The following is a 19,641-nucleotide window of genomic DNA, read 5'->3' as shown; positions in this document are numbered from 1 at the left end:
CCTTCAAATCAAATCAAATATCAGAAATGTGTGCTTTCTATTTTTTGTTTTTCCATTTGACCAGACTGAGTCACAACAACGCGTGACTGGGTCAAAAACAAAAATTTAATTATGAATGCTACAACTTGCTTTAAAAAAAGTTCATTATTTAAATTTGCAATAAAATCATTCGGGGATCATAACCGTCAAGGCGGTGTTTAGAGCTGCCCAAGATAAGGACAATTACTCTCAAAAGGTAGTCGACGTCAGAGGGACCTGACATGATACGCACGGAAGAAGAAGAAGAAAACGAATAATCATTCATCTACAATTTACATTATTTACTCTTATTACATACTTGCTAACATTGTAACATATCGTTCACTCCTTTCAACGACGACATATATCAAAAATCGTCAATTTTAACTTGTGCGTATTTTCGGAATGCCCAGAAAACGTACTATATCCCAGCAAAAGCGGCATATTTTAAACTTAATATTTACCCGCTACAGGGCAGAAAGTGTTGTTTTTGCATTATGAAGAAAAGGTATTGTTTAATTATTTTTTAAAATATTCATTTAGTATTTTTCAAATGGAGAAAAACATTCAGGTTTTATCTAAAATGATCTGTTGCACAGTAAAAAGTTAAATAAGTGGCCTGATATTTATTTTTAATAATTTTTTTTTAAACTTTAAAAACGATCTCCTGAAATTAAGTTTTTTTTTTATTTATGACGTTGTTGAAAGGAGTGAGCGATATGTACGATACATCAATATACGTCATAATAATAAATTTATACGATACATTTTTTCTTTGCAAGTATGCCATGCCCAGTTTCGTATATTTCCCAAGTAAACGGATATGCCATAATATCAGAATTCAGTGTTATTGACCTAAATATTGACTACACGAAGACACAATGGGGCCGTAAATGCTATAAAGTCCTCATATAAAGCTAACAATATTGTTTATTTTTATTTCCTGTCGATTCATGCCTACTCTTTTCATTCAAGTCTCCCCCCATTCACTACATTATACGGCTAGACTGGCTTTATACATAATATGATACGTGTGTAGGTGCTCCGTAACAGGTCGAGGGAGGGAAATCGGGTTACATTTATTAAAAGTTTCGCTAAACTTACTTACGAACAAAGGTATTCTTTTAACACTCTCGTGTATGTTTTTGTTTGTTAAATAAGTTTGAAAAATCTTTTTATATGTAGGTAATTAGACAAAAAAAGGTATTTTCCTTAGGAATTTCAGAAGCGCCTCATATGAGACATATTTGTATTTGAGAGAGTAATATGGAAATGGATTTTATAGTTACAACATTTTTAATGTGTGTCCAAATACTTGTTCACAAAATCTGGATTATCTCCAATTACAGAAGTTATTTTCATTTTATTTTTGGACATCTCATCAAAGATGAAGAAGAATATGGAAGTCTGGGCATTTACGAGGCTGACGACCGTCATAGGCTGATTACACACGTGTAACATTCACCAATTTTACCCATTATTGAAAACCACACTACTCAAATTCTTGGAAGTTCTAAATATACATACTGATATAAGAGTTTCTGCTCAATAAAAAGCTTCTTTTCATCTCACCAATACACCAATAGATGTCTCTTGTAAAGTTCTAGTGATATAATAACAATGTTTCTGAATTGGATCATACATAAAGAACTAAAATAAATATAAAAAACATGCATAAATATATATATATATATATATATATATATATATATATATATATATATATATATATATATATATATATATATATATATATATATATAAGTATATATATATATATATATATATATATATATATATATATATATATATATATATATAAATATATATATATATATATATATATATATATATATATATATATATATATATATATATATATATACATATATATTAAATAACGTAACTAAGTATAAAAAGGCTATTCATAAATGGATAACAGAGGCGGGCAGATCTGGAATAGATCGCATGATTCGGCCATGTCTTATTTGATTACATGTCATAAACAATTTTATTTTTATATAGTTTGATAAAAAAAAGTATTGTATAATGTAATGTATTATATTAGTTGTTTACTTTGTGGAATGACAATTTCAATTAGTGTCTGTAATGGTACGGTAGAAATGTGCCCTTAGCACGGTAAAACCCAGTGAGGACACATTATTGTAAATTGTCATTTAATTGGCCCCTTCTGTAGTGTAATGGTGAACATGCTCGGCTACCGTTCTGGAGGTCCCGGGTTCGATTCCCAGGGGGGAGGGGTCACATAAATATAAGTGATTTTTTCACTCTAATGTTTATTCAATATTACCCTGAACTGGTACCTGAAGCGGAAGGCTGATTATGTGTTTCCTTCATGTATTAACGATGAAGATAACACTCCGTTTAAATGATGCACCATTGGCATTGGGGTGCGGATAAGGGCTTGAAGTCATTTATAATTATATTATTTTATATTATATATTTATATTATATGGAGGGAAAATATTAAATTACAAATTACAAGGGAAATTTTGTGACGCGTCAACAAATTGTTTTATTCAATTAGCTGCGAGCGCGCAAATGATAATTATATCTTCAAAGAGAGATGAGTTACACTGTTTGTCGTGACGTAAAAAACAGCTCGCGATTTTCGCGAAAATTGTTCAAGTCACGTGTTCGACCTTCAGAATTCACGTGTTCAACTACGTTGGCTTTGTTCCGGAGAGAATTGTCTCAGCTGAAAGCAAAAACGTAATACGTAATATACGTTATCGGTTAATTATGTATTACTCGGGTACTGGAATTACACGTTATTTGGAAGGAATAAAATATCGTGTTACCTAATAAAGGCTCTTCTTACCGCTGGACCGCGATACGACCCATCGATCCGATCACGGAACGCAGTACAGTAAGTCCTCTACTTACGTGATTTCGACTTACGTAAATTCGGACTTACACAATTTAAAAAATATGTGAGAGATTTAAAAAAAAATCATTGCCACGTTTTCATTTTTAAAGAAACATTTTAATAAAATTAACCCACAATTCAGACAAGCCTTTAAAGGCTTGTCTGAAGGTAGGATACTTAAGAAAAATACTAAATAAATAAAAAACAGTACCAATGCCATCTACAATAATTACCAAAAAGTAGAGGAATATAAATAAGAAATCAGTAGTTTCAACTCAAATGTTACAATGTATGTATTTATAGTAGCTACACATAAATAACTACGTACGTATCTGATTAATAAATTCTAAAATTAATGTATTATTAAATATTTACAAGTAGATTTATGTTAATGTTCTCCGTCGTGTAATGGTCAGCACGCTCGGCTACCGTTCTGGAGGTCCCGGGTTCAATTCCCAGGGGGGTCGAATATTTATTTAAGTGATTTTTTCACTGTAATATTTATTCAATGCTACCCTGGACTGGTACCTGAAGCGGACGGCTGATCACCTTTCCTTCATGTGTTAACGATCAAGATAACACTGCGTTTATACGACACAGTGCCCTATGCACCATTAGGGTGCGGATAGGTGGTTTTATAGATTTATTCTGTTTTCACAAATGTACCATATCCCTTGAAACTAGCGCATATTTTATGATATATATATATATATATATATATATATATATATATATATATATATATATATATATATATATATATATATATATATATATATATATATATATTTATTTATATATATATATATATATATATATATATATATATATATATATATATATATACATATATATAAATAATCAACACAATTATTATGCTTTTCAATATACAAACAATGCAACAGTTTATCATACCCTTCTTTCTCTTATTGTACCAGAAGATTTTTGCTATAATAATAATAGCTCAATAGCATTGATTCTATAGAACTCTCCTTCATAACGTCTCGCTGTGAAACACAATGCTAATAATTTTGTATTTTTTTTCAAAACCGTATATTTATTTCGAAGAAAAACTTATTTAATCAGTACAAAAACAGCGTTTCAACGTTGAAAAAAAAATGGCGTCAAATGTTACCCGAGTGTAAAGAAAATTAAGTTGCAGGCTATGGATTATGCCGCCCTAACAATTTACATGTCCTTCTTATTTACATAGGTGAACTAAGAACTAAAACGAAATATCTAACTTACCATCAACCCACCTATCCGCAGGGGTAGACAGAGAGAAAAGAAAATTTGCGGGCTATCGAATATTCTGCCATAAGAACACGTTTTCAAAAGACAAATAATTATTTCCCTTTGAAGAGTGAGAATCACGGACTAAGTACATATTTCTTTTTATTGAAGCACTTAAATGTTCAAATCTTAACGACCCACAACTTTTTTGACGACTACATAAAAGCTATTGGCCATAGTACGCTCCATGAAATAAATAACGCATAACACGGGTAGACTGTACTCGTAACTATTTTCATAACTCGCTTCATTTCCCGTTCATTAAATAAAAGTTATTTAGTATTATCTCCCACAGCAACAGGTGGCTCATTGACAGAGCCTTACTCAACTTTCAGGGGCCCCCCTGCCGCCCCCCGCCCCCGTAGCCGGCCCTCCTCCCCTACAGCCACCCACAAAGTCGCCGGCGAGCGAATCACTTTTGTTATCATTGCGCGACTGTGAATAAGGCGGTTATTTTTTATATGAGCTCTCAATTAATGATGAAAGACGGATAATTTATAAAAGATTTTGAGAATTTATAAAAGTTATCCACCCCTATACAGTACTACTCTTTATAGTGTAGTGGTAAGTGCGTTCGGCTACAATGCTGGATGACTCGTGTTCAAGTTGCAGGGGGTAAAAATGAATATTTGTATTTTTCCACGCTATTATTTTTATATTTATTTTAAAGGTGATCAGCCCTCCGCTTCAGGTATCAGTCCAGGGTAATATTGAATAAATATTAGAGAGAAAAAAATCACTCAGATTTATTTGACACCACCTGGGAATCGAACCCGGCACCTCCAGAACGGTAGCTCAGCGTGCTGACCATTACACTACGGAGGCGGATTACAATAATACAAGTGGTTATATGCATGACACCTTACAAGGGCCCAGAGCAACCGTGTACTCAGCTTTGAGAATTATATTATATAATATATTGGTTTTACATTTTTTTGGACATATACCTATTGAAAAAATATGTTTATCATTTTTTAAACTCCAATAACTTTCTATATTTCAATAACTCTTTTCCTTAGAAAACCATATGTTTATTATTTAGAACAAAATATTTTCAATACAAAAATAGCGTTTTAACAAAAATAAATCAATTACGTGTCGCCTACTTTCAAAATCCGCCAGATCTAGTTTTATAAGATTTTAAAATAAATACTCCATCGCAATGCCAATTGTGGGTTTTATTGCTTAAAATATTTATATACTTGCTGAAAACCCTGCTAAAAATACTTAAAAACAACGTTGTATTTCGAATTCCGCTTTATTCATGAAACTTGCCTTCTGACCCATATCGGCCAATCAGAGAGCGGGGGTAGGTAAAAAATTATGATGACGTCATTATCAGTTTGCGTCTCGTGTTTTTTTTAAATACTGAAAAAAATGGCAAAATTCTATATTTCATAATAATTTATCTAAAGATAGACAAATCTTTGAAACATAAATGTAACCCTGAGTTTTTTTTTGTAAAATCGACTTACATGGATCTGGCGGATTTTGAAAGTACGTGACACAAATGTTACCTCTGAGTTGGGAATATTAAGTTGAGGACTATTGAATCCCGCTTCAGCATTGAAATAATATCGCAGATAATTTCATCGCGGAATACGGAGTAGCTCGAATAACATTTTAAGTCAGCGAACGTTTTCGCTTGTAATTATTGTGTAACCGAAAATCTCATCAAGAGTATTCATTCAGCTCTCCTGGAGGGTTCTGGGTTCCTGTTCATTGTCCGCCGTGTATTGTGTTGTATCGTATTATTAACTAAAGCACTGCCGAATTAGCGGTTCGGGCATTGGACCATTACTTTCCCGCGACCGGGTATCCATTCCCTTTGTTCCGACATCCTCACATGGCCACGGCTCGGCCGAGGAAAAAATCTCGGCAAAAACATCCGCGATCGAATGTCGTCGTCACCGCTTCGCGGTGGTCCTTTTTACCCCTCTCTTCTACCCCCTTCGAAAGAGCTCTCGCGGTGGCTGGTAGGTTGCATATCGTTTCCGGTCGAAATGGGATTACCGATCCATATTCATATTTTTTATTAAATTTTTTTTTTGTTCGTTTAATACAATTTTATTTTATTTTTTGACGTCACATTAAAGATGAATAAGAATATAGAAGTCTGGGCAATTACGGGGCTGACGACCGTCATTGGCTGATTTAAGTGATTACTTTACACACGTATAACATTTAATTATAACACAAACAATTCTTCCCATTACTGACAACCAGACTACTTAAGTTCTATATATATGAACCAATTTCGAAACGTTGTTCTTTAATCACTAAAACTTCACTAGAGACAGATGTCTTGGTGAGATGGGTGAGATGAAAAGAAGCTTTTTATTTAACAGAAAATCTTTTATCAGTATGTGAGGCCTGAATCCTGGATTATAACCACATACATGAGAAACGCCAGGAAATACCATTTTCATTTTTATTATTTTAGCTTATAATTTGACCGTAACCGTTTGGTTCATATGTATAGAACTTCCAAGAATTTAAGTAGTGTGGTTGTCAATAATGGGCAGAATTGGTGAATGTTCCACGTGTGTAAAGTGATCATTTAAATCAGACAATGACGGTCGTCAGCCCCGTTAATGCCCAGACTTCCATATTCTTCTTCATCTTTGATGAGATGTCAAAAAATATTATGAAAAACAACTCTTATAATTGGAGATAATCCAGATTTATGAACAAGTATTTAGACACACTCAAAATGTTGTAAATATTTTTCAAATAAATAAATTTCCCAAATAAATATATCGACTTTCAACTGAATAAACAGCAATTAATTTCAATTGTGTAAATATAAAAACGTTGGTAGTTAAATAACGATAGGAATAGAGAATAAATTAACATAAAAAAATTGCAAAAAAAATAACATAAAATGCATTCGTCCCATTTCATCGAAAAATACTTAGTCACCCCAAAAGTGCATATGGAGCGCTTGTTCGCAGTACTTGCCTCCTTCCTGCCAGCAAACGATGACCGCTACCGAACATTGGATACTGGGCGATAATATTAAGTTATGCAGATTGCGATTTAACAATAGTACCACATTATAACAATACGGTTCAGATGTTAACTTTTTATTTTATTTCAACAAGATCGATGACATTTTTTGTATTATGTTGAGTGTTGGGTGGAGAACAAAATGTGCGCGTCAAATTTCAAAACCGATATATGGGTTCTCTATATTGTATTATGAGCGATTCTTGCTCACATATCGCTCACTCCTTTCAACAAAGTCATGTATCAAAAAACTTGATTTTTCAGGAGATCGTTTTTAAAGTTTAAAAATATAATAAAATGTATTAAAAATAAACATCAAGCCACTTATTGAACTGTTTACTGTGCAACAGATCTTTTTATGTAAAACCTGAATGTTTTTTCTCCATTTGAAAAATATTTAGTATATTTAAGAAAATAATTAAACAATACCTTTTCTTCAAAATCAGCACAAACAAATGCAAAAACAGCACTTTCTGCCCTGTAGCAGTTAAATGTTAAGTTAAAAATATGCCGCTATCGCTGGGATATAGTATATTTTCTGGGCATTCCAGAAACATGCACATCTGAAAATTGACGATTTTTTATATATGACGTTGGTAAAAGGAGTGGGCAATATAAGAAGCAATATTTACCCTAGATACTTATGAAAATATAATTATAATTATTATTCTATTTTATATATCATTTGACCCTTATACGCACCCAGTTCATAAAGTGATACACCCATATACTTATAATAATAAAAACCCTTATCCGCACCCCAATGGTGCATAGGGCACTGCTTCATATAAACGCAGTGTTATCTTCATCGTTTACACATGAAGGAAAGGTGATCAGCTCTCCGCTTCAGGTACCAGTCCATGGTAATATTGAATAAATATTACAGTGAAAAAATCACTTGTATTTATTTTACCCCCCTTGGGAATAGAACCCGGGACCTCCAGAACGGTAGCCGAGCGTGCTGACCATTACACTACACCCATATACTTATATCATATTATTATCCCACGAGTAGAACAAACTGTTAACAAGGTTTCTATATTCATCGGTTATCAAAATTGGTCAACGATGAATATGGAAATGTTCTACTTGATATTGCATAGTAAGTCGATACTCATATCGTGGTGTGTCCCAATTTTCTCATCATTTGTCTCGGACTTGAGCTTTGATCTTTCCCTTTTCCCCTTTTCCTCCCTCCCGCCATTCTTCCAGGTATTTTTATTAAATGAAATATGTGAAATTTGGTAAATGGAATGTTACAAATACCTGTTTTTTGTTAATCATTAATGTTAACGTATTTATGTAACTGTTCTGTTAAACTTCCAAATAAAATCAAATTAAACATTATTTGTTTTATCAGATTATTTACCCTACGGATGATATCTCAATTTTAAAGGTATCTCAACTTGAATATATATTTATATATATATATATATATATATATATATATATATATATATATATATATATATATATATATATATATATATATATATATATATATATATATGTATATATATATATGTATATATATATATATATATATATATATATATATATATATATATATATATATATATATATATATATATATATATATATATATATATATATGAATGTGAATATATATGGCATATAATAATATACGCTAATATGGATATGGTGCATTTGTGAAAACAATAAATAAGTCTACATGTATATATTTAATAATACACTATTTTTAGAAGTTATAAATCAGATAGGTACATAATTATTTATGTGTACGTACTATAAACACATACATTGTTACATTTAAGTTGAAACTACTGATTCCTTATTTCTATTCCTCTATTTTTGGTAATTATTGTCGGTTGCACGTATATATGTTTATATATATATATATATATATATATATATATATATATATATATATATATATATATATATATATATATATATATATATATATATATATATATATTATATATATATATATATATATATATATATATATATATATATATATATGTGTATATATATATATATATATATATATATATATATATATATATATATATATATATATATATATATATATATATATATATATATATATATATATATTTTTTTTTTTTTTTTTTTTTTTTTTTTTTTCAACCATGGCTGGCTTATAATCTATCCATCTTCTGTATCATTTGGCTGGATTAAGTGATCACTTTATACACTTCTGTAATCACTATTACCATTGTCACGCGGGTAAGTTAGGATAGGCACTGCTTTTCTGGCTACATGGAAGGCACGCCCCTGCCTGCAGCCCAACACATTGTAAAGTAATATAATTAACCCTCCTTTCCGATAGAATAAAGATTCTGTTCGCATGCCGGAGGTCGCAGTTCGTGTTTCACGCGAAATTTATATGCGTGGGGAACTTCAAAATCGCGGGGAAGCGAACAAAAATACAAGCGATCTCATCTTGTCGAAACTGTAACACGAATTTGTCTGAAAGTTTAAAGCATAGCACGAGGAGATGCATGAACGTGGAAGAGGAGAAAAATGTTTGCAAAGACAGAGTGGTGTGGCGTTCTATTCTCTCTGCTGAAGCGGCGTGATGGTTAGTTAGTTGGTTAGTTTCAAGAATACAGGCAGGAATTCAACTCCCCATCAAAGTATCCACCATTCTTTCTGATTCTAATTCTAGAATTGCGGTCATAATCTTTAAAATGATGAAGCTAAACGCATTTAATTTTTTTTATAATTTTTTTTTGTATCACATATTTATTTGTATTATAATTTTGTTTTTAAACGAAAATACGACACTTACAGAAATACCAATGCACTGGGTGACTGCCAAATATATTTTTCTCAAGTGTGAATGACATGTTTATGTAGTTTCGAAGATATAGTTATCAACTTTTTGAAATCATATATTTATATCGTCCTTATGGACAGTATAAATGATTATACGAGTTATATAAAGGATTATAAGAGTTTATGCAAATATCATCGGTGTAAGGAGAACTTAATGTTTTTTTTATTATTAGATTAAAACCAATATTTTTAGCTTTTCCACTTTTTTTATTTGACCAGCGACCGGGTTTCGTCGTTACTGACATCATCAGACTGGTAAAAAAAAATTGGTTTTAATCTAATAATAAATTAAAAATGCAATTCCATCACGAAGTGTCAGTGGATAATATAAATCTATTAAGAACTTAATGTTTTTTTTATATAGTTTTTTTCAAAAAGTATAGTATGATGCAGTTATTGCCTTGCTATATTCGCCTCACAAAATTGTTTAACTATCCTTTTTCCACTCACATGCCCAAACCATCTCATGACAACATTCTTAATTGATCACTTTGAAGTAATATCTAGCCATTTTAAATTTTTGTCGTACTATTTTTTTTACACTATTTCTAAAAATCTTTTGTGACACGTGTTTCGATGCATTCTGTGCGTATAAATGGTGTGCAAAGCATAGAAACACCTGTCACAATTGATTTTTAAAAAAGGTGGTAATTAAACTTAAATTATAAAAGAACATTGGTTGCTTATTGGTAGCCTCTTTTTTTTTAATTATTCGTCTTTTCTTTTTTTATTATACATAAAGAACTAGTCGGCTAATTCGCCGGTTTAAAACATGGCCAGGATGTCGGTAGTCGGCAATTCGGCCGAACCTGTGTGTGCATCTCTAATATTCATGTTCCATAGCCCATAAATCGTGGACCTACATTATTTTAAACAACCTGTGTTTAACATCCTTCTACTATTAGACCAAAAAAGTCTGTGGAAGGCGTAGATCATAATTTATGATGAAAAGGGGTTCGTTGCCTTTCACAGCCAATGATTTTGCATGTCAATAAATTTTACAAATTTGAATATTATGACGTACTCCAATGTAAGGTAGCATAAATGATATTTTGTATTTTTACAGACAAGGGTCTCAAATTTGAACATAAGATGCTTGTCTCATAAGGGCGAGCTCACAAATATTCATTCATTAAGCGATCGGTCACGTGAGAGGTAGTAATTGTTTTTTTTCAAAACCATATTTTTATTTCGAAGAAAACCTTATTTTTTCAATTCAAAAAAGTTATTTTCAGGAAAAAATTCAATTACCTGTGTTTATAGAAAATTAAGGTGCCTATAAATTATTATCTGAGATTAATGTATGGACTTGAAGCTTGGAGTTGGCAAAAGAAGGATGAATGTAGACTGAATGCAGTCGAAATACGTTCTCTCAGACAAATGTGCGGAAAAACGTTGTATGATAAATGTTCGAATGGTGATATAAGGAAATAATGCAAGTCTGAGACAAGCATTATCGATAAAATTAAGAAAGGTGTTGAGATGGTTTGGGCATGTGAATTAAATGAGTGAAGAAAGGATAGTAAAACAAATTTATGAGGCGAATGTGGTTGGTATTAAAAGTAGAGGAAGAACGAGGAAAACTTGGCATGATCAAGTATTTCTATTATCTCTGCCTACCCCTGCGGAGAAGCGGCGTTATGATTAGTTAGTCAGTTAGTTATGTAGATACTTTTAACGTCAAAAAAACGTAAAAAACTTAATTGTTATGTAAATGGCTAGGAAATAATAGATTCTCTCTTTTTTTTAATGTGAATAAATTATCCGAGCCGGTGAAACATGATCCTCTTACCAAATGGACCGACAATTATTAGATTACGAGTCCATTTTATCTCAAGGTATTGCTAAATTCGCACATAGTCCTGCATCATATTGTATTATATTATAATTCCTTACCTGTCCAACATAATATTAAGATGGGAGTCCATATCTCGCGACCGTACTTTTATAAACGGTTTTTCAACAATGCGGATTAAGCTGAAAACAATATTGCCTTCACGACACAGTGATCGATATAATTCTCAATTTTATAAAAAAAAAATTTACATAAGTATATTATATAATTTATCCACGTACTTCTCGGTATTCGTCGGAAAAAAACACAGATTCGTTGTGTGACAGAATTTAAAATGAAGATACTTGAAAGGAGTGTATGGTAGGACTGAACTATGGATAATTGAAAAGATTCTTTAACTGGATATGGATAAGGTGGTATGGACATGTGGAGCAAATGGATAACGAGAAAATGACCATGAAATTATATTAGAGAAATGTGAAAAGCACGAAAGACTTGGCACGACCACACGGCCAGATCAATCAGAACCTAAATTCTAGTCCAAAGGTCTACGTGATCGGAGGGCATATCGCTCACTCCTTTCAAGAACGTCATATATCAAAAATCGTAAATTTTCAGTTGTACATGTTTTCGGAATGTCCAGAAAATGTACTATATCCCAGCAAAAGCGGCATAATTTTAACCTAATATTTACCCGCTATAGGGCAGAAAGTGTTGTTTTTGCATTTTGAAGAAAAGGTTGTTTAATTATTTTTTTAAATATACTAAATATTTTTCAAATGAAGAAAAAACATTCAGGTTTTACCTAAAAAGATCTGTTGCACAGTTAAAAGTTCAATGAGTGGCTTGATATTTATTTTTAATACATTTTATTATATTTTTAAACTTTAAAAACAATCTCCTGAATGTTTTTTTTATATGACGTTGTTGAAAGGAGTGAGCGATATGACTAGATGTATGGACGTAAAGGAAGCTGGTAGTGTAGAAAAATTTAAGAAAAAGGTTAAGAAATGTAGATATGTCGGATTTATAAAAGTTCACTTATTTTAACGGTTATAATTATTATTTAACCGATTCAAGATAGGTACATCATATTTTAATAGTAAATTGTTACCAATAAATATGTAAAGATCTTGAGGTGTTTGCAGACTTCCCTCTTAAGGGTTGCATGAAATTTTCACCCTTTACTTGACAATAAGTCCATGGACCGTTCCTATCCTTTCTTCTGTCGGCTATTATCATTCCGCGGCATTGTCAACTTTGCGATTTCGCGACGGTATAATGTGTCGTGCACTTCTAGACTCGATTTGCAGCATTCAAAATCATATTTTTTGTGACATTTTACATCAGGTCTCAAAGGGACAATATAATTTGGCGGGCATTATCGCGAAGGGTGGACCGCGCGGTCACGCATGCCTCGGGTGAGGCTGGGCGAACATCTGCCTTAAATAAGCAATATGGTTAACGCGGCAGAGATCCTTTTAAAAGCATATGCATAATGGCTTGATAACCTTTGAAAACATATAAATGCTACACACGCGGTTTCTCAGAATGTGCATAAGTACTCGTATATGCAATGCGCAAACTAATCCTTACACAATTAAATTTACCCTCAAACCTTTATCCGCACCCCAATGGTGCATAGGGCACTGCATCATATAAACGCAGTATTATCTTGATCATTAATACATAAAGGAAAGGTGATCAGCCCTTCGCTTCAGGTACCAGTCCAGAATAATATTGAATAAATACCCGAGCTAGATTATATATGTGATTCACAACATTTTGAGTGTGTCCGCCCCCGTAGTTAGCGTGTTAAGCTACCGTACTGAAGGTCTTGGGTTCGATTCCCAGGGGAGGGAAAAAATAAATATTAGTGAATTTACATTCTAATATTTATTTAATATTACGTTGGACTGGTACCTGAAGCGCAGGAGTGACCATCTTGCCTTCGTTAACACTGCGTTAATACGATACAGTGCCCTATGCACCATTGGGTGCAGATAAGGGTTAGAAGAAGTACTTGTTCACAAATCTGGATTATCTTCACTTAGGACATTCATTTTTGACATCTCAACATAGATGAAGAAGAACACGGAAGTCTGAGTATTTACAGGGCTTATGACTTGTCATTGGCTTTCCACATTCCAACATAGATGGTTGTTGTGAACTCACACGGACTGTGTCGAGATTGATCAATATATCTATGTGTTCCAAAAAAGAATAATAATAATAAGGGTTATAAGAAAAAGAACTACATATTTTATATCGAGGTGAAAATAATATAGTCTTGAAATTATATTTTGATAACGTTAAACCAATTGATTCAACGCATATTATATTGTAAGGATTTATATTATCCACTGACACTTCGAGATGGAATTGCATTTTTAATATATCAATAGATTAAAACCAATATTTTTAGCTTTTCCACTTTATCTTTATTTGACCAGCGACCGGGTTTCGTCGTTACCGACATCATCAGACTAGTGGGAGGCTATACAAATTGTTATGTTATAAATAAAACTAGGCAGGAGTTGATAACCATGATTTGATATAATTTTATTGAGAAATTAATTTAATTTGAGTGAATTTAAGTATTGTATGATATTAAAAAAATATATATAAAGGTTTTTTTGTATTGAGAGCACGATTTTGTATAAAGTTATAATAGATTTGCATTTTTTGTAAATGAATTTGAAATGTAAATTAATTTCTCAATAAAATTATATCAAATCATGGTTATCAACTCCTGCCTTGTTTATATATAACATAACAATTTGTATAGCCTCCCACCAGTATGATGATGTCGGTAACGACGAAACCCGGTCGCTGGTCAAATAAAAATAAAGTGGAAAAGCTAAAAATATTGGTTTTAATCTAATAATATATTAAATATTGTAAGGAGTTTTACTCTTAACGTTTTTTATTATTATTAAAATACTGATACGTTATGTATTTGTTTTTCAGTTTTGATTAAAACCTTTATTACCTACATTTCGTAACTCAATGTAATATTTTAATTCATTTACATTTTCAGAATGTTACACTAACGACATCTGTCGAGTTCGTGTGAAAGTTATATACCGTCTTAGTGATGTTTGCAAAAGACTTGGATAAAGTTAATATTATTAAAATTAGATGTCTTCGAGAGAGTTATCACTTGGTTTACTTTTCCCCTTTCTTAGTCTAGTGGTTAGCGTGTTTGACTATGATGTCTGAAGTTCCAGATTCTATAAATCCAGTACTTATCAATTTTAGCAATACTGACTGAATACCCGAGCTAGATATTTTCAGAATTATTATCAATTATTTTTTGGTTTTGGGAAGTTGTGTCTTGCTGTATATAACTGTCATACATTTTATAACATAATCTTTAGGTAAATATTAAAATAAATTTAATATTTTTAATATATTTTAAACATATCAATTATATATTTTTAAATCGAGTCTCTGAACTGCTACCTGAAGCGCAAAACTGATTTCCTCATCTATTTATAAAATATAAAATTAAATAATGACGCTTTATTTATTTTTTTATGATACTTGTGGCACTATACTACTTTTTAAATAAAATTAATAAAAACACAATCTTTGTTTTAAATCACTTTCATTATATTTTTATTTAAACCGCTTTCGACCAAATACCAAAGAATATGGAAGTCTGTACATTTACAGGGCTTACGACCGTCATAGGCTGGTTGAAGTGATCACTTTACACACGTGTAACATTCACTTATTCTACCTTTGATTGACAACCACACCATTAAAATTTTAAAAACTTCTAGATATATTGATTAAACTCGAAACATTGCGTTTGAATTATTGTATCCATAATAATAGTGCCAAAAATAAAGGTGATTAAAAACAATGTTTTTTTTTATTAATTGAACTAATTAACCATCTATCTATTTCGCCACTTCCCCGCAGGGGTAGGCAGAGAGAAAAAAACAATATACCACTCTTTGCAAACATTCTTCGTCCCTTCCACATTCATGCATCTCCTCATACATACCCGCCAATTACTTCGACTCCTATCCCGGCCTCTTTCAAATATTTGACAAACCTGATCGTGCAGTTTTCCTCGGTCTTCCCCTGCTTCTTTTTCCAACCCTCGTAAATCTGTTTTACTATTCTTTCCTCACTCATTCGTTCCACATGTCCAAACCATCTCAACACACGTCTCTTAATATTATCGATAATGCTTGTCTTAGCCTTGCATTCGTTATTTTATTAATTTCGAAAGGTTTATTAATTTTTTTAAATATTTTGTTTTCAGCCCGAGAGGATTTTGTCCCCGTACACGGTTCTGAAGCGACAGAAGGGTAACAGCTTCGAGTACGCGTCACTCCTTGCCTCCTACCTGATTGGGTCCAATATTGACGCTTATGTTGTGTTTGGGTATGCCTCCAGGGACTTCTCCCTCGGGATCTTCAATAGGAGAGCGTGTCCCGACCAGTTCGATCCTCCAAAGGTGATAAACATTACTAGTATACAAACTGGTCCAGCGGAACAAATACGTTTAAGGGCGTACTTTCAAATATACAGAGTCAATTCACGATCGTTTGCGTGAGAAGCCACTCGTGTTGTCCGCGCATTTTTTTTAGAAAGTAAATGTTTTTTTTAAAATTATTTATTTTGCAGTGAAAGGATATTTCAGTCAGTTTCAAGTATTATTTTTATTCACAAACTAAAAAAGAATAGAAGATGATAATTACATTTAACAAACGCAATATGGTGATGTGACGCACATTATCTTATAGAGATGCACTGGCAGTGAGCAGTGCCCAGACCTTTGGCGACATAACATGGAGATGGAAGATCATATTGTTTTTCTCAAATAAATATTTTCTATCATATTTTTCTCTTTATTTACTCTTTTCTTTTCAAAACCATATATTTATTTTGAAGAAAAACTTATTTTTTCAATACAAAAACGGTGTTTTAAGGGGGAATTTGCAGATCGGTCGTGTTTCCGCGCGCGATTTAATAAAAAAATATATGTATGTATTGGAATTAGACTTAGAATACGTAAAAACATATTTTGCATTTTTTTTTAACTTCTCACCCTTCCATAACTCTTTTCTATTCAAAACCATATATATTTCGAAAAAAAACTATTTTCTCAATTACAAAAAACTGTGTTTTATGCAAAAAAAATCAATTATGGACGTCAATGTTTACCTAAATTTAAAGAAAATAAATTGGGGTTTATCGTTTATATTGGGCCTCAATATCAAAGTAATAGATGTATCTCAAAAAATAATTAGATTTTACAGCCTGCGCCGAAGAAAATTGTCAATAACTCTTTTATTTTCAAAATCATATATATTTCGAAAAAAAACTATTTTCTTAATAAAATAACGGTGTTTTATGAAAAAAAATCAATTATGTACATCAATGTTAACCTAAGTTTAACCCGTAAGCTGCGGATCGCATCTATTGTCGTTTTTTATAGAAGTACCGTTGACTGCGGATCGCATGCATAGTCGTTTTTCAACTTTACGTACTTATATCAACACCTATGGATAATTTTTTGCACTTAAATTTGGTTCGAGGCATGGATAAATTAGTTCTCTTTGATTTATTGTCATGAAATATCAAAATTATTTTAATTTAGTGTCAACTTTATCGTGAATACTTCCGGTCGGCTCGTGCTCCGCAGATACGACAGCCGCGTCTTCTATATAGCCGCCATACTTTAGGCCGCGAGTCCGTAAATGTTAATATTTTTTTGTAAATACACCATAAAAACATAATAAGTAAAGTGCATTGTGTACTGTGAACATCTATGACGGATATCCGAAAGTTTCACTACAAAAAATAGGCAAAAATATGTTTTTTTTGTCAAAAATATTGTAATGTAAAATAATCCAGCACAGGACGGAAAGTTTGACACTCGAAATCGAGCAGCTTAGAGGTTAAAGAAAATAAATTGGAATCTATCGTATATTGCTAAAGTAATAGACGTATCTCAAATAATTATTTGATTTTTTACAGCCTGAGCCGAAGAAAATTGTCCCATTCCGAAAATATAAAGTGAATCCTGGAGCAGACCTGAGAAGTAAACATAAGATGAATAGGGAACAAATGAGGAAAGACGCCATCAGTGCCAAAAAACGCGCAGAAGAGGAAGAAAATGACAGGAAAATTATGGTACATAAGGAATACTTAACATTTGATTACTCAAGTGTTGATCAAATAAAATATAATCGCAATATTTTGAATGTGTCCAAATACTTGTTTACAAATCTAGATTTTCTCCACTTAAGAGTTCTTTTCACATTTTTTAACGATTCAACACAGATGAAGAAGAAAATTGAGGTCTGGGTATTTACAGGGCTTATGTCCTCTCACATGATCATTTTACACACGTGTAACATTCACCATTCTACCCACGATTGACAACAACACAACTCTAATTTTTGGAACTCTTGACACGGTATATGTGAGTTTACTGGAGCCATCTGTGGTTGGATTGGGTAAGCTTTTATTTAGCTGAAACCCTTTTCTTTGGATTTATGCATGATCCCCGGAAAACATGATCACTCAACCAGCCTATGACATGGGTCATAAGCCCTTGGATATCCATATTCTTATTCATATTTGTTGATATGTCAAAAATGTAAAATTATTTTTTTTAACTTTAAATTAGCGCATAACATACAATCTCTCTCACTACTTTAATATACAAAGCATCAAAATACATTGTATCTTCATTTCATTCAAAAATTATTTTCATTAATTGATTCGGCAGTCACTTTGTGGTAAAATCTATCCATTTTTTATTCAACGTCCCAAGGACCCAACTCTAAAAATTAGAATTAGCTTTACAAACGGTGTTTGAAAATGATGCGGAATGCATCGAAACACGTGTCACAGTAGATTTTAAGTAATGGTGGTATTTAGTAAGTAAAACATTAATCAAAAATTATTTATCTCATCACCAGGAACTAGAAAAGCCACCGTATGACGAATTGCACGGCTGGAGAGTGCATGCTTGGGTTTTAGTTCTACCACCAAGAAAGCCAGTCGATGATATTCCAGAAGAGGAAGAAGGCCACAAAGAAGGGGCAGGTGTAGAAGTGTTTGATGAAGAAGGAAATCCAATTCAAATTGATTTTCCAAAAGTCGAAGAACCAATCGAAGAACCCGAACCAGAGGAAAATGAAGAACAAGGTGATGTTGAAGAAGAAGAACAAATAGAAGGCGAAGGTGAAGAAGAGGAGGGTGATGAAGAAGCTGAAACTAAACCGAGTGATGAAATAGAAGAAGAAATAGTTGTAGACCAACCTGAAATCGAAACACCGTTTTACATTGAACCATCAACGGGATTCAGATATGAAATCGACCACGGAGATTACCTTAAAGTAGAGAGCATTTTTAATCATAAAAATTATTACGTAAGTATTAAAAACTAAATTAAGTGTATTTTTAAAAACTACCAAAAACTGTACATATTTAAAAACTACCATTAAAAATGCAAAATTACTAGTATTGGTGTACCCACTTCACCAAAAACGAAGGGATATTGGTCCCAAGAGGGAACAATAAATATGGAAGTGTGTAAAACACTTCCATATTTATTGTTACATAGTTACGAGCATTTTAAATTTATTACCAACGGAGGAAAGAGGGCAAACAAAAATATGGATGAGAAGCAAATAAAGATATGGGTAAATGATCAATATAATTGATATTGTAAAAGTTGTGTAATTACTTTTTATTTTAATTTATTTTCTTTTTTTGTGTGTACATGATGTAAAAATAGAAAATAAAAAATAAATAA

The 19,641-nt window shown here is 32.0% G+C and overlaps 1 protein-coding gene across 1 annotated transcript in view; it reads left to right on the top strand.

Annotated features, from left to right (window-relative positions):
• Positions 1–19,641, top strand: part of lobo (coiled-coil domain-containing protein lost boys) — a 149,936-nt gene that overhangs the window by 116,329 nt on the left and 13,966 nt on the right. The window contains exons 3-5 of the mRNA XM_088262760.1: positions 16,132–16,326; positions 17,853–18,008; positions 18,803–19,255. Coding sequence (XP_088118886.1) covers positions 16,132–16,326; positions 17,853–18,008; positions 18,803–19,255 — 804 coding nt within the window. The remainder of the gene's footprint in view (positions 1–16,131; positions 16,327–17,852; positions 18,009–18,802; positions 19,256–19,641) is intronic.

Source organism: Brachycentrus maculatus, unplaced genomic scaffold (genome assembly GCF_059751285.1).
Source record: "Brachycentrus maculatus isolate JH-2025_06_01 unplaced genomic scaffold, ASM5975128v1 h1tg000188l, whole genome shotgun sequence".
NCBI classification, from domain to species: Eukaryota; Metazoa; Arthropoda; class Insecta; order Trichoptera; family Brachycentridae; genus Brachycentrus; species Brachycentrus maculatus.
This window is presented reverse-complemented; position numbering and strand designations above follow the sequence as displayed.